The sequence below is a fragment of the Mus caroli genome, unplaced genomic scaffold (assembly GCF_978045245.1).
Source record: "Mus caroli unplaced genomic scaffold, Mus_caroli_1 scaffold_11, whole genome shotgun sequence".
In the NCBI taxonomy this organism is placed as follows: domain Eukaryota; kingdom Metazoa; phylum Chordata; class Mammalia; order Rodentia; family Muridae; genus Mus; species Mus caroli.
In genome coordinates this window covers 63,494,266-63,510,318 of record NW_028227266.1, presented here as the reverse complement: position 1 = coordinate 63,510,318, position 16,053 = coordinate 63,494,266, and the positions used below count along the sequence as shown (strand labels likewise).

The following is a 16,053-nucleotide window of genomic DNA, read 5'->3' as shown; positions in this document are numbered from 1 at the left end:
AAGCTACATGTAGTAATTAAATTTAGTGTTAAGTGCCTAATAGAAAATCAAAAAGTGACACTTAAACATGTCATTGAAAACAAAGTAAAAACACAGACTAGCAAATGTAGTTTTAAAATGTACTATAATAACTGTATACAGAAGTACGCAAAAGGAGCCTGTTCTGCAATGTGTGTGCTATGACCACTATCTATGACTGACAGCATCCGTCACTGCCATCTGGCGCATGCCTTTAATTCTAGCACTTGGGAGGCAGAGACAGGTGGATTTCTGAGTTCGAGGCCAGCCTGGTCTACAAAGTGAGTTCCAGGACAGCCAGGTCTACACAGAGAAATCTTGTCTCGAAAAACCAAAAAAAAAAAAAAAAAAAAAAAAAAAGAAAGAATCCAGTTTGGTAGCGTTTTTTAGAAATACCAGTGTGACACAGCAGAGTTTGTTGTTAAAGCTAATAACCTACTATGGAACCAATGGTGCCACAAAACTCAGCAAAATACAGCTACAATAGAGAATCAACTGTGAGAATCTACTCTGAATTATTTATGACTACTAAAACAAGATCCCTAAATGTTGATAATTTAACAACTGGAGAAAGAAGAATCTAGTGTTTTCTAAAATGGGAAGAATTGTCTAATACAGGCAGGAGTTCCTTAATCTGAAAACCGAAACCTAAAACTTATGTATCAACAGGACACCACAAGTGGAAAATTCCACAGATGACCTCATATGGTAGCTTCTATCAAGCCTCAGACACATCACAGACACAATATAAAACGAACATAAGGTTGTGTGTATAAGTTCTACACTGAACAGAAGTGGCTTAGTTCCTGCCTCCCATGTAGTTCTTTACACATAAACAAACACTGAACCTCTAAAACATTCTGAATCCAGAAGGCTTCCAGAACCAGGTTCTGTGCACAATAGTTAATTTTCATTAAAAAGTTGCTGGCTGGCATAAAACACAGAAAATATTCAGTATTTTTTATGTTTTGTTTGTTTGTTTTTAAATGTCTGAGCACTCTGTCTGCACATATACCTCCATGGCAGAAGAAGGTATCATGATCCACCATTTGGTACTGGGAATTGAACTCAGGAACTTTGGAAAGAGCAGCCAGTGTTCTTAACCACTGAGCCATCTCACCAGCCCAAATAGTCAGTATTTCAAAGTACTTAAATTTTTCTAAAAATATCAACTTTAACCAATTAGTTTTGTAAAAAGCAAACCATGCGCATACCTTACAACTGTTTACTTACCTGAGAGCGCTGTCTGTGGTAAGTGTGGATGTTTCTTCAAAGCTCTTTTGAACTGTGCAACTCCTAAAACAACATTTCTTACTTTTGTCCAGAGGAAATAGCCACTACGACTTCTTGAAGGCCACGTACTTTCTAAAACAGCCTATTCATTTAAAAATACAGGATTAATAAAATGAACATACACTGGCTTCTGAATTAAGTTAAAGAGGATAAAGGTAGATTGTTAACACATTAGAAAATAAAAGTCTTAATTTATGAACTATATTCTGAACATTCTAAAATCAATTACCAATAGCCTCTGATTATTTTTGCTACTAATTTAATGTTGTACAATGACAAAAACACATTTTCCTCATTAAATCCAAACAATTACCTTATTGTAATATCCATAAGTGATTGCATTGGGGTCAATACCAGCTTTCTGCATTTCAAAAAGCACTCGAACCGCAAGTACAGGCTGGTCGTACTGCCCACAGAGCTGCATGAGAATGCGGTAGCACACCTGCAACACAAGTTGAGAGGTGAACAGACACAAACGCTCTTCTGCACGGGCATCTCTAACAATCGACACCCTTGGAATCACACTATTACCTCATCAGGTGGATCCATCTTCTTCAGCTGCATTTTTTTAAGCACATCGTATGCAGTTTTCAGAGCCCTGACTTTGGAATGACAAACCTTCACGTAAGCTGGGAGACAAATAAACCACAATCCATAACAGTGACGCAGCAGACACCGAGACCACATCTGAGGGATAGAGGAATACCTCTTTGCAATCTTATGGGCTGACTTGATTTCCTAGGAAGAAATCCGAGGTAGCATCTTTATTAAGCTGAATGGTGAACACATAAAGTTCCATGTTTTGTAAAACTTGTTGACAATTAATATATTTTAAAATCTCCTCTTGCGTTTGTATCATATGATATATAAAATAAAGTTTTAGGTCTGATTCAAACTACATTTAGAGCACCTTGTCATCTGCTAAGTTACACCTGTGCAGTAAGGGTTGTCAAGGGAAGATAGAGCATCAGATGTACTGCTGGCCTAATATTTGATTACATGAGGAACCCAGAGTTTCAAAGCACCTGTTTTGTTCTTCTGAACATGGGAGAAGGACTACCAGGACTGCTTGGTTTCGAAGGTAGCTTGTTCTTTCGTGCTTGTAGAAATCCTTCGGGCCTCTCAAATAAATTGTTCCTGAGAACTGGAAATCCACTATAGCTGTTTCAGAGAAGAAGAAATTGCCTTTCAACCACAAATAGATTGCTACTAGCTAGAAGAATCATGACCAAATAACATATTAACTTAGAATTTAGCTATAATTCTCTATCAGATTATAAAATATACTCAACAAATAAATACTGTCATTTTTATAAATACAGACTCAATATCAATATATCTGGAAATAAAAGAGGAAACACATTTGAATGACCTTGATTTCAAATTCCAAAGCAATTCCTGCAACCTTTTTAAAATTAGTGTTCATATAAATACTTAGCTAGTGTTTTTGCATATGTTGCCGGTGGTAAAGGGATCACAAAATAATATTCTTTCAAACAAGACAGCCAGTAATGACGTTGCTTTAGATTAAAGATATTTGCTGGGGATTGTGGTGCATGCCTTTAATCCCAGCCCAGCACTTGGGAGGCAGAAGCAAGCCAGCCAGGTCTACAGAGTAAATTCCAGGAAAGTCAGAGATACTCAGAGAAACACTGTCTGAAAAAACCACACACACACACACACACACACACACACACACACACACACACACACATATCATTACATAACATTTTTCATATATAGAAACAGCAGCACAGGTGTGACCTGTGCACACTGGGCTAGATTCACATTGTCTTGGTTAGCTTATCAGGTTAGCTAGTGGGTTTAGACCTCACTTTTAGAAGAAAGAAAAAGAGTGAGATTCGATGAATTACAGATATGAAATAGTACTAGCATCTTTAAAGTATTATTGAAGAATAAGAACAATGTAACATAAAAGAGGAAATACAGCCTTAGATAAAAGTACATGTAGAGAGCACTGGAAACAAATAACATCCATGCCCCATGGCTCTCATCTGACCAAGGCAGGATGACACATGTTAAAGTCTATACAGCAATTGCTCAGCAGTCTCTTACAAAATTCCTAAATTAACACAGTCGAGGTCAACAAGTCTAAACTTTCATGTCTTAAAAATTTATAAAACATGAGTAGTTTAAGTGTGTGTCATACAAATTAAGGCAACAGAAAATGAACCTAAATTACATTTAGTATCTCTTTGTAAGTCAGCTACATTAATCAATGTGTGTGTGCCATAAAGAGGGAGTAGGAGGGAGAAAACTGCTTTTAGTGAAAAGTAAAAATCAAAATTCTTTAACACTGAAGAAAAAAAAATCAAAATTCTATAATAAGCTTGTATAATAAAATTCTACAAATGAGTGTGGTCTGCTCTAATTTAACAGGTATTGACAGGCATACTTAAATACAATTAGAGATTTACCCAAGCTTATGAAAAATGTATTTTATAGAGAAATCCTATCTCAAAAAAATAGGATTCTTATCTGTTTATACCTCAAAATTTAATAGATGTGGGATAGGTTTGCTTACCACCTAAAAATTAGAGATCTGTAAGTTTGTATTATTGAAAACACCACAATCCTTAGAAAGCTATGCCACCGATGAGGGATTGCTTCCCTGCCAACCACATACACTGTTTCTTGAATACCTGTACTGTAATGGTGGCTCTTCACCATTGGGTAGATGGGGGATCTCGGGTGGTGTCACAAAAACGGTATGTTCACTCTTGAAAGATGCATCCAGTTCTATAAGTCGAACTTCACCACTCTTATCTGTATCCACCTGGAATTTTGAAATGCATTTAAAAGCCACATTGGTTAGGCAAGGATTCATACACAGGGAATGGTTAAACACACCACTTCCACCAAGATCTACTACAGAATTATCTTTAAAAAGTACCCTAACCTGCTGAAACATCTTGGTGGTCCTATTTCTAACTTTATGTGTACTTATGTCTCTGTTTTAATTGTAATATTTACTTATTTCAAGACAGTGTCTCACTATGTAGCTCAGGCTGGAACTCACAAGATTTGCCTGCCTCTGCCTCCCAAGAACTGGGATTAAAGGTCTGTGTCACCATGCCTGGTTCTCTATTCCTAATTTTTTTTAAAATGGAGGGTGATTATGTTTGTCATATAGATTTTTTGTACATGTTCTTCCTCTCAAACAGTCACATCCACAATTATCAAAATGTAGAATGTGAGTGATAGCATCAGTAGCAATTAATTTATATTATCTCTATATCACTTATTTTCCAATCAAAGTAACGAGTATTAGTGTTACTCAACAGAATGGAAATAAGTGATGCTCTAACAAAAACTCAAAGTAATTATTGTTAGAGCATCATTTATTTCCATTCTGTTGGAGGATATTTAAAAATCTGTTTGTCTAGAAGAAGCTAGCTTTCTACTTTCAGCTGGTCAGAAGGACTTTCAGGCTGCCGTGTGTGGCATGTGGCACTTCCCATATGGAAGCACTGCTGAGCCCGCCTGTTCCTCTGGGTTCTAACTCGGGAAAATATTACTTTTAATTTTTCCTTTTACCGTTTTCTTTTGGCATGCTTCTTCTGACCCTCCGGGCTTCTTACCCTCCTTCTGAAGTCTCCCCGCCCCTCTGACATGCAGCTTCTTGCTGACTTCCACTGTTGCAGTGACCACCTTCCCCAGACCCCACTCACAAGGCTTTGTCTCTTCTCTCCCCTCCCCTGCCCACCCACAGCTGACAACGTTTACAGAAGGCTTGCTCTTATTTTTTGCCTCTCCCAAACTCTAATAAACTTGTCCTTGAGTTCTTTTATGGGGAGGAGAAGCCTATAAGACTCCAGCAAAGATACAATGAGTACAGTAAGCCAGAGGAGCATTGCCCTACAGCACTCAACGCTGGCATGTGTGTGTGTGTGTGTGTGGTGCAGAGTCCTACACTCAGTAGGCATGCAACTTTCCACTAAGTCACAAACCCAGCCTGGTATGGTCATTTTTAGAAAGCAAGATGTGTTTGAATATTGCTACTGTATTTTTATTTTAAGAAAATAACAGGCTGGGCAGTGGTGGCGCACGCCTTTAATCCCAGCACTTGGGAGGCAGAGGAAGACAGATTTCTGAGTTCCAGACCAGCCTGGTCTACAAAGTGAGTTCCAGGACGGCCAGGGCTACACAGAGAAATCCTGTCCAAAAAATAAAATAAATAAAATAACAGAAAGTGAAAACAAAACAAACAAAACAAAACAAAACCCAACACCTATCAGTGCTAACTATGTTTCTGTACGTTTGCAACATCAACTAACTACAAGTAATACATGTGTCAAACAATAGATAAATAAAGAAGAGTGAATTCACCAGATAAAGTATAGTTACCAATAATGAAAAATAACAATTATGGGCTGGAGAGATGGCTCAGCAGTTAAGAGCACTGGCTGCTCTTCCAGAGATCCTGAGTTCAATTCCCAGCAACTACATGGTGGCTCACAACCATCTGTAATGGGATTCAGTGCCCTATTCTGGTGTGTCTGAAGATAGCAACAGTGTACTTACATACATACATTAAATAAATAAATAAATAAGAGAGACCAGTCGGCACAGGAGAGCTCTCAGGCGGCAGAAGCAACAGAGCTTCTTTGGGCCTTCATCTTCAGCAAGGAGGCAGAGCTGAGAACCAGGCCTCTGTACATCTTCCCTGCCAGAGGAGAGTTGGCCTCCAGAGAGGTCTCTGACCCCGGGACTCAGGTGAAATTGCCATCTCGTATCCCGGGTCTCTCAGAGACCAGTCCTCGCAGGAGAGCGTGCAGGCCTCAGAAGCAACAGAGCTTCTTGGACAGAGTCCCTTTGGATCTTCATCTTCAGCCAGGAGGCGGAGCTGAGCTCCAGACCTCTGTGCACCTTCCCTGCAAGAGGAGAGCTTGCCTGCAGAGAGTGCTCTGACCACTGGGACTCAGGAGAGAGTTGGACTCCCAGGAGTGCTGATAGAGGCTAACAGAATCACAGGAGAAACAAGCTCCAGCCAGAGACAGCTAGAACATCTAACACCAGAGATTACCAGATGGCGAAAGGCAAATGTAAGAATCTTACTAACAGAAACCAAGACCACTCAGCATTATCAGAACCCAGTACTCCCATCACAGCAGATCCTGGATACCCCAACACACCCGGAAAGCAAGATTCAGATTTAAAATCATATCTCATGATGCTGGTAAAGGATTTTAAGAAGGGCATTAATAACTCACTTTAAAAAAATAAAGGAAAACATGGCTAAACAGGTAGAAGTCCTTAAAGAGGAAACATAAAAATCCCTTAAAGAACTACAGGAAAACACAACCAAACAGGTGATGGGATTGAACAAAACCATCCAAGATCTAAAAATGGAAGTAGAAACAATAAAGAAAACCCAAAGGGAGACAACTCTGGAGATAGAAACCCTAGGGAAGAAATCTGGAACCATAGATGCGAGCATCAGCAACAGAATACAAGAGATGGAAGAATCTCAGGTGCAGAAGATTCCATAGAAAACATGGACACAACAATAAAAGAAAATGCAAAATATAAAAAAAAAAATCCTAACTCAAAACATCCAGGAAATCCAGGACACAATGAGAAGACCAAACCTAAGGATAATAGGAGTAGATGAGAATGAAGATTTTCAACTTAAAGGGCCAGTAAATATCATCAACAAAATTATAGAAGAAAACTTCCCTAACCTAAAGAAAGAGATGACCATAAACATACAAGAAGCCTACAGAACTCCAAATAGACTGGAGCAGAAAAGAAATTCCTCCCAACACATAATAATCAGAACAACAAATGCACTAAATAAAGATAGAATATTAAAAGCAGTGAGGGAAAAAGGTCAAGTAACATATAAAGGCAGACCTATTAGAATTACACCTGATTTCTCACCAGAGACTATGAAAGCCAGAAGATCCTGGACAGATATCATACAGACCCTAAGAGAACACAGATGCCAGCCCAGGCTACTATACCCAGCAAAACTCTCAATTACCATAGATGGAGAAACCAAAATATTCCATGACAAAATCAAATTTACACAATAGCTTTCCATGAATCTAGCCCTTCAAAAAATATTAAAGGGAAACAACACAAGGAGGGAAATTATGCCCTAGAAAAAGCAAGAAAGTAATCCTTCAACAAACTTAAAAGAAGATAGCCGCAAGAACAGAATACCAACTCTAACAACAAAAATAACAGGAAGTAACAATTACTTTTCCTTAATACAAAGAACTCAAGAAGCTGGACTCTAGAAAATAAAATAACCCCATTAAAAATGACCCCATTTTTACAGAGCTGTGATGGTTTGTATATTCTTGGACTAGGGAGTGGCACTATCTGGAGGTGTGGCCTTGATGGAATAGGTGTGGCCTGGTTGGAATAGGTGTGTCACTGTGGGTGTGGACTCTCACCCAAGTTGCCTGGAAGTCAGTCTTCCACTAGCCACCTTTGGATGAAGACGTAGAACTCTCAGCTCTGCCTGCGCCATGACAGCCTGGATGCTGCCACACTGCCACCTTGATGATAATGGACCGAACCTCTGAACCTGTAAGCTAGCCCCAATTAAATGTTGGTTTTTTTTTTTTTATAAGACTTGCCTTGGTCATGGTGTCTGTTCACAGCAGTAAAACCCTAACTAAGACAAGAGCTAAACAAAGAATTCTCGACTGAGGAATACCGAATGGCTGAGAAGCACCTGAAAAAATGTCCAACATCCTTAATCATCAGGGAAATGCAAATCAAAACAACCCTGAGATTCCACCTCACACCAGTCAGAATGGCTAAGATAAAAAATTCAGGTGACAGCAGATGCTGGCAAGGATGTGGAGAAAGAGGAATACTCCTCCATTGTTGGTGGGATTGCAAGCTGGTACAACCACTATGGAAATCATTCTGGCGGTTCCTCAGAAAATTGGACATAATACTACCAGAGGATCCAGCAATACCTCTCCTGGGCATATATCCAGAAGATGTTCCAACCGGTAAGAAGGACACATGCTCCACTATGTTCATAGCAGCCTTATTTATAATTGCCAGAAGCTGGAAAGAACCCAGATGCCCCTCAACAGAGGAATGGATTCAGAAAATGTGGTACATTTACACAATGGAGTACTACTCAGCTATTAAAAGGAATGAATTTATGAAATTCCTAGGCAAATGGATGGACCTGGAGGGCATCATCCTGAGTGAGGTAACACAATCACAAAGGAACTCACACAATATGTACTCACTGATAAGTGGATATTAGCCCAAAAACTTAGGATACCCAAGATATAAGATACAATTTGTTAAACGCACGAAACTCAAGAAGAACGAAGACCAAAGTGTGGACACTGTGCCCCTTCTTGGAATTGGGAACAAAACACCCATGGAAAGAGTTACAGAGATAAAGTTTGGAGCTGTGAAGAAAGGATGGACCATCTAAAGACTGCCATATCCAGGGATCCATCCCATAATCAGCTTCCAAACGCTGACACCATTGCATACACTAGCAAGATTTTGCTGAAAGGACCCAGATATAGCTGTTTCTTGTGAGACAATGCCGGGGCCTAGCAAACACAGAAGTGGATGCTCACAGTCAGCTATTGGATGGATCACAGGGCCCCCAATGGAGGTGCTAGAGAAAGTACCCAAGGAGCTAAAGGAATCTGCAACCCTATAGGTGGAACAACATTATGAACTAACCAGTACCCCAGAGCTCTTGACTCTAGCTGCATATGTTGGCCATCACTGGAAAGAGAGGCCCATTGGACTTGCAAACTTTATATGCCCCAGGACAGGGGAATTCCAGGGCCAAAAAGTGGGAGTGGGTGGGTAGGGGGTGGGGGGAGTGTATTGGGGACTTTTTGGATAGCATTGGAAATGTAAATGAGGAAAATACCTAATAAAAAAATTAAAAAAAAAATTCAGGTGACAGCAGATGCTGGCAAGGATGTGGAGAAAGAGGAACACTCCTCCATTGCTGGTGGGATTGCAAGCTGGTACAACCACTCTGAAAATCATTCTGGCGGTTCCTCAGAAAATTGGACATAGTACTACCGGAAGATCCAGCAATACCTCTCCTGGGCATATACCCAGAAGATGTTCCAACTTGTAATAAGGACACATGCTCCACTATGTTCATAGCAGCCTTATTTATAATAGCCAGAAGCTGGAAAGAACCCAGATGTCCCTCAACAGAGAAATGGATACAAAAAATGTGGTACATTTACACAATGGAGAACAATGAATTTATGAAATTCTTAGGTAACCCAATCACAAAAGAACACACATGATATGAACTCACTGATAAATGGATATTAGCTCAGAAACTTAGAATACCCAAGATACAATTTGCAAAACACATGAAAATCAAGATGAAGGAAGACCAAAGTGTGGATACTTTGTTCCTTCTTAGAATGGGGAACAAAATATCCATGGAAGGAGTTACAGAGACAAAGTTTGGAGCTGAGACGGAAGGAAGGACCATCCTGAGACTGCCCCACCCAGGGATCCATCCCATAAACCACCACCAAAGCCAGACACTATTACATACACTAGCAAGATTTTGCTGACAGGACCTTGATATAGCTGTCTCTTGTGAGGCTGTGCCAGTGCCTGGCAAATACAGAAGTGGCTGCTCATAGTCATCTATTGGATCGAACACAGGGCCCCCCATGAAGTAGCTAGAGAAAGTACCCAAGGAGCTAAAGGGGTCTGCAACCCTATTGGAGGAACAACAATATGAACTAACCAGTATCCCCCAGAGCTTGTGTCTCTAGTTGCATATGTAGCAGAAGATGGCCTAGTCAACCATCAAAGGGATGGGAGGCCCTTGGTCTTGTGAAGATTATATGCCCCAGTACAGGGGAATGCCAGGGCCAGGAAGCGGGAGTGGGTGGGTTGGGGAGCAGGACGTGGGGAGAGTATAGGGGACTTTCCGGATAGTATTTGAAATGTAAATGAATAAAATATCTAATTAAAAATAACTCACAAATACTGCATGAAGAAGCACAAAATAAATGAATGAATGAATGAATGAATGAATAATCTAAAAAAAGGAAAGAAAAATAACATATATCTTTCTGTCTGAATAAAACATGTACAATACCTTCACTGTTCTTAAATCCCATGAGAACAATAAGGAGGTTAGAAATAAGAAACCAGGAGAGCATGCTCCAGAGGCGTTGCAGGTAAGGCTGCTATGTCACATCAGTATACTCTGTGCATTGGTAGGTGGCAGAGGGAGAAAGGGTATGTCTTTGCTCAGTGTTCTAACTTGTGAACATTTGAATGGTTAGTAGCCTAATCCTCCCTGGTGGGAAAAGTTAGCCTGACAGGACCCAGCTAGATGCTGTGCAGACTCCCAGGACAGAAAGTGAGTCCATAACAAACATCCCTCACTTAGGATCCAGGCTTGGGTGAGGAGCCAGCCAGAGATGACCACTAGACTGGTGCCATGGGGTCCAGAGAGTGAGCTAGCCTGAGATGCACAGGCGCTGGTGGGCAGACCGTGCTCAGATGACCCCTGCCCAGTGCCATAATGCATGAGCGGGACATAGCACTCCTGAGAGGACCCCAGAGATGCTGGGAGCCACTAAGAGGAGCAAGTAAGTGCTGGAGAAATGGAAAAGAAACAGAGGACGTGGGCACAATGAAGAGAGGCAGAACTGGAGACTACAGGGTAGTAAAAACAGATTATTGGAGTAGCCATTGATCCTATCTGGAACCATGGTGGCGTCCTGGCCTGTGCTGCTACCAGGGGGCAGGTTTGGGCTCTGAAGCAGCAGGCAGACATCCCTGGTCTGATCTTCTGCCTGGGGACATGTTGATGTCTGAAGGCTGTGCAAAACTGGCGCCACCCCTCACCTGGGCATCAAGAAAGAGCTCAGCCTGGGTGGTGTGAAATCAGGAGAACTACCCCTGCCCCTAATCAGCTGTGGTACTTGGCCCACACACTGTGGAAGTTGTGGGTGAGCTGCCCTGAGGATATGAGAGCTGGCCCGGCCACCTGTCTCCTGTGCCATGGCATGAATGGTGGCATGGACCAGGGAGAGATTCCCCTTCTCTTATCTTTTGCCCTTGCCACCTGTAGCAGGAGGGTAAGCTGGCTCCGATGGGGTCATGAGAGCAGGAGCGCTGTCCCTGCCCCTCTCCTGCTGCAGCACTAGAGAGAGTAGGGCCTGCACCTCGACTGGGCAGTACAGTTGAGCTGGCCCTACCACTTGCCTGCTGTGCAGTGGGTGTCGTGGATAAAGGAGTGATGTCCCCCTCCTCTTCCTCATCCCTCAACACCTATGGCAGACAGGAGAGCTGGCCTCAGCGTCATGATGGTGGAAGAACTGTCCCTGTCCCTAGTGGTTGCAATACTCAGGATAGTGGGCCATACACTTGCCTGAGCAGCAGGGTAGAGCTAGCCCTGACTGTGGGGGTTGCTGGTGAGCCAGCCCTGAGGGCATAAGAGAGGAAAACAGGCAGGCTGACCAGCTCAGATATCTCTTGGGCCCAGATCCAGGGCTTTGAATTGTCCACCCCAGTATTTTACCCCATCTATGAATTGCTGGAGTGCATGAAGAGGCTGGTCCTACAGTTCCAAAACTACAAGATCTCCATGACACAGGGCAACAACGGGATATTAGAATGGAGTCCCAGTGAGGTTCCAGTATTGATAGTGAAGCAGAAGCCAGAGGCCTCAAACTAGACATTGCAATAAACATTTGCAAACAAAGATGTGTAGACAAAAGGGTATACAGTGGGACAACTGTGACACACAACAGCTTCCACAACAAGAATTTTTTCTCTAGTGATGGGGAGGTAGCAAGGGTGGAGGGTAGGAATGGCAAGAGAGGGATCTAAGTAGGATTGGGGTGCATGATGTGAAATTCGCAAAGAACCAATAAAAAAGGAAACCAAGACAAATGAACTGGAGGGAGATAACAGCGTAACTGGGGTTCAAACACTGACCAGGCACTGAAGAAAGGAAGCAGGAGGATGCCAAGATACAAGCTGTTAGTGCTTTGGATGTGCCAGTCATAAAACGTGCTGTGTGAGCTGGGGAGATGGCCCAGTGGGACCACTGCTTGTCACACAAGCAAGAGGATATGGTAGCATGCACCTGTAATCCTAGTGCTGGAGGAGCATGACAGGAGGGTCTCCAGTGCAGTGAGAGCTGCAGCCTGAAAAACCACAGGCAGAGTAGGGCTGCTGCACTCCAAAGTAAGGCCACATATGCAAGTGTATGGGCAGCACCAACTGTCTTCAATGGGTTAGAAACAAAGGACATAAAATTGAGTGGGTAAGGAAGGGGGTTAATCAGGGAGGGGCTGGGGAGGAGGGGTTAATAATCATGATCAAAATACATGATATCATGATAGGCAATTCTATCTTTAAAAAGGTAGGAAGCAATAAACAAAACACCTGATGGTGACCTCTGGTCTGAATATACATGGTGCACACACACACACACCATGGACATACACAAACCTACACATATCACACATACACACACCATGGACATAGGCAAACATATACATACCATACACACGAACACACACACACACACACACACACACACAATCACACACACCATGGACATAGACAAACATATACACACACAACCATGCTCTTGAAACTGAAATAAAGATGAGATTAAAGCAAGAACATTAGCGCCTTCATTTAAGGATTCCCAGATCCACGGCACAACTCAGGAGTTAGAACACTACCTCTCATCAATGCTGGGAGAAGGCTAAGCTTTTATTGTTTTGTTTTCCAGGGTGAATCAAAAGACTTTATATTTATAGACAATAGGGAAGCTGAGGTACTCAGAAGGGAAGACAACCAGGGAGAAGAAACCTTAAAAACAACCACAACAAATAAGCCTACAGTCAGGAAGCAAGAACAAGGTGTCACATAAAAAAGAAACATTCAGTTATGTTTATATGGAAATTGCAAACACAACATCAGAAATAAAAGTATATTATAAGGAATGGCAAATGAAATTGAAGCAATCAGTCAAAAAGCAGAAAGACAGGGTAGAAGGATGGGACAATACAGAGGAAAATATCAGGGCACAAGTGATCTGGAGGGGGAAGTAGGAAGGGGAGACTCCAATCAGGAAGGGAAATAAACGGAGAAGAAGAGGGCAGAGTATAAAGTAACAGTAAGGATACCTGAATGACTCATAAGCAATCATACTATTAACTATCTACCTAAAAATATCTAAAATACATTTAAGTTGATGTATAAACATGCACATATAGTTTAAATGAAAATTTCCAATATAGGCTGATAATGCTCCTCTCAAGAGCCAAAAACCATGGCACAAAATTTCCAAGTTGTTAGTGCTTTGGATGTGTCAGTCATAAAACGTGCTGTGTGAGCTGGGGAGATGGCCCAGTGGGACCACTGCTTGTCACACAAGCAAGAGGATATGGTAGCATGCACCTGTAATCCTAGTGCTAGAGGAGCGTGACAAGAGGGTCTCCAGGGCAGTGAGATGCCCTCCTTCGAACTGTTGGTCAGGGTTGTCTAAGAGACTCACAATTATAGACTATTGATCGTTACTGCTCTTGGGTATCCTCCAGAGGTGGGAGGAAAGTCCCTATTGCTGAAGTCTTTTTGTGCAGAGGTGCCAGAAGCCCAGAGCTGGCTATGACCTGGCAGCCTCCTCTCTGAGGACTACCACCACAGTACCAGAGAGCCCATGCAGGCTTCCAAAGGAGAGAGACAACCAACAGTCCTTCGCAGCTAGGACACTTAGGAACCCTAGAGTGAGCAGCAGACAAGACAACATGAAGGGTGCAATAGTCACAGGTGTATCTTAGCAGGAAAAAACAGCTTTCTAACTGGAATTAAGATCTGTTCAGGGCTCCCAATGGAGAAGCTAGAGAAAGTACCCAAGGAGCTAAAGGGATCTGCAACCCTATTGTTGGAACAACATGATGTACTAACCAGAACCCTGGAGCTCTTGTCTCTAGCTGCATATGTATCGAAAGATGGCCTAGTCGGCCATCAATGGAAAGAGAGGCCCATTGGACTTGCAAACTTTATATGCCCCAATATAGGGGAATGCCAGGGCCAAAAGAATGGGAATGGGTGGGTAGGGAAGTGGGGGGCGCTATGGGGGACTTTTGGGATAGTATTGGAAATGTAATTGAGGAAAATATGTAATAAAAATATTAAAAAAAAAAAAAGATCTGTTCAATAAGATGGAAATTGTGCCTGGTACGGGAAACGTAGCCAACTACCCAGGGATGGTGAAGTTCATGGATCTTGGCAGAGAACCTACAAGCTCCACTTTATTAAAATAGCATAATCCCTAACTACTTGCTAAATATTAGTCCTTACACCCACAGGTAAGTGTAGTTTCCAACCCCCATCAAAGAAACCTCTCTTTGCAACAGTCAGAAAGCATTACAGAAAACCATACCTGCTCAAATGCCGAGATGAGAAGCCTGGTCCAACTTGTGCATGTAAGCAAGGCTCAGAGATCATTGTGAAAGAGAGGGTAGAGAGGTAGAGAGATTGTATAAGCCAGAGGAACAGAAAACTTGCTATGAGACTATGTCTCCTAGAAATGTCAGAAGCTACGCCCATGATTGAAATCTTACCAACATGGCTTCCTAAACATGACTTGAACAAGGACAATACAAACAGACACGATAAACTGGAAGGGGAAGCTCATGAGGTCCCAACCCGAGACAACTAAAGAGCTGAGAGTGTGAGAAGTGGTCTCCCCTAGGAAAGAGCCCTGACTAGTTACCCACGACCAACGGGTCAGCCCTGGAAACATGTAGACACAACTGACAATATACAGATTGAGCAGGTCGTAGTTATGTATTTAGGAACACACACCACCACCACCACCACCACCACCACGTCATCACCAATAATTAAAGGAGAAAAAGGATATAAATTTGAAAGAAAGCAGGAGATATACATGGTACGGTTTGGAGGAAAAGGAAGGGGGAAGAGCTGTAATTATACTATAATCCCAATATATATTTTTTTAAAGTAGAAAGAAAATTAGATGAAAAGGGGAAAATTAAGAGGATCAGGCTAGGAGGGTCAATACTCAAATAATACATATTTCCAGAGAGAGGGAGAGGGGGAGAGAAGAGAGAGCAGAATAAAAGAATAAAGAAAAACTCTAGAAGTGAAGAAAGTAAATTCCCAAATTAAAAGGATCCACACAGATCCATTCGCTGAATAAAGAAATGCCTACATAAGGTATCTCCCCACATCCCCTGAGATTCCATGATACCGAGGATCTTAGAGGTGCCCCAAGAAAGAGAAAGAGATCAGACACAAATGTCGAGACATCAAGACAGCATTAGACTTTTTGCAAGGATCACACAGTGCAGTGAAAGACAATGCAGCAATGAATTTCAAATACCAATTCAACTAAGTTTACAACCAAGGGGCAGAGGAGAAGGCACTTTCAGACAGCTCCACTCTAACAGGGAAATGCACTAAGCAAGTAGTTATAGAGGCATGGGCTGAAAGCAGGGCATTCAATTCCAGCAAGAGGTTATTACAGTTACTGAAGTGTTGGAGAAAGAACATTCTAGATGAAAGACTAGAAAGCAGCCAGTGGAACACGCCAGCAGGAATTTTTAAAACGTGAATGGATAGTGGTGTGCTTCACTCTTCCGAAGTTCCCAGATGAATTAGTGTTAGGCGGAGGACAAGAGCAGCCCAACTGTTCACTCATTGAAGAAAACAATGTGCTTCTGTGTGTCTCTGCACACA

The 16,053-nt window shown here is 42.0% G+C and overlaps 1 protein-coding gene and 1 pseudogene across 1 annotated transcript in view; one reads left to right on the top strand and one right to left on the bottom strand.

The window, feature by feature from the left end:
• Positions 1-16,053, bottom strand: part of Dennd4a (DENN domain containing 4A) — a 112,707-nt gene that overhangs the window by 30,461 nt on the left and 66,193 nt on the right. Inside the window, exons 16-20 of the mRNA XM_021171458.3 lie at positions 3,975-4,108; positions 2,337-2,472; positions 1,843-2,049; positions 1,625-1,753; positions 1,252-1,393 (exon numbers count right to left, since the gene is read on the bottom strand). Coding sequence (XP_021027117.1) covers positions 1,252-1,393; positions 1,625-1,753; positions 1,843-2,049; positions 2,337-2,472; positions 3,975-4,108 — 748 coding nt within the window. The remainder of the gene's footprint in view (positions 1-1,251; positions 1,394-1,624; positions 1,754-1,842; positions 2,050-2,336; positions 2,473-3,974; positions 4,109-16,053) is intronic.
• LOC115032063 (small nucleolar RNA SNORA17) lies at positions 10,476-10,616 on the top strand (annotated as a pseudogene).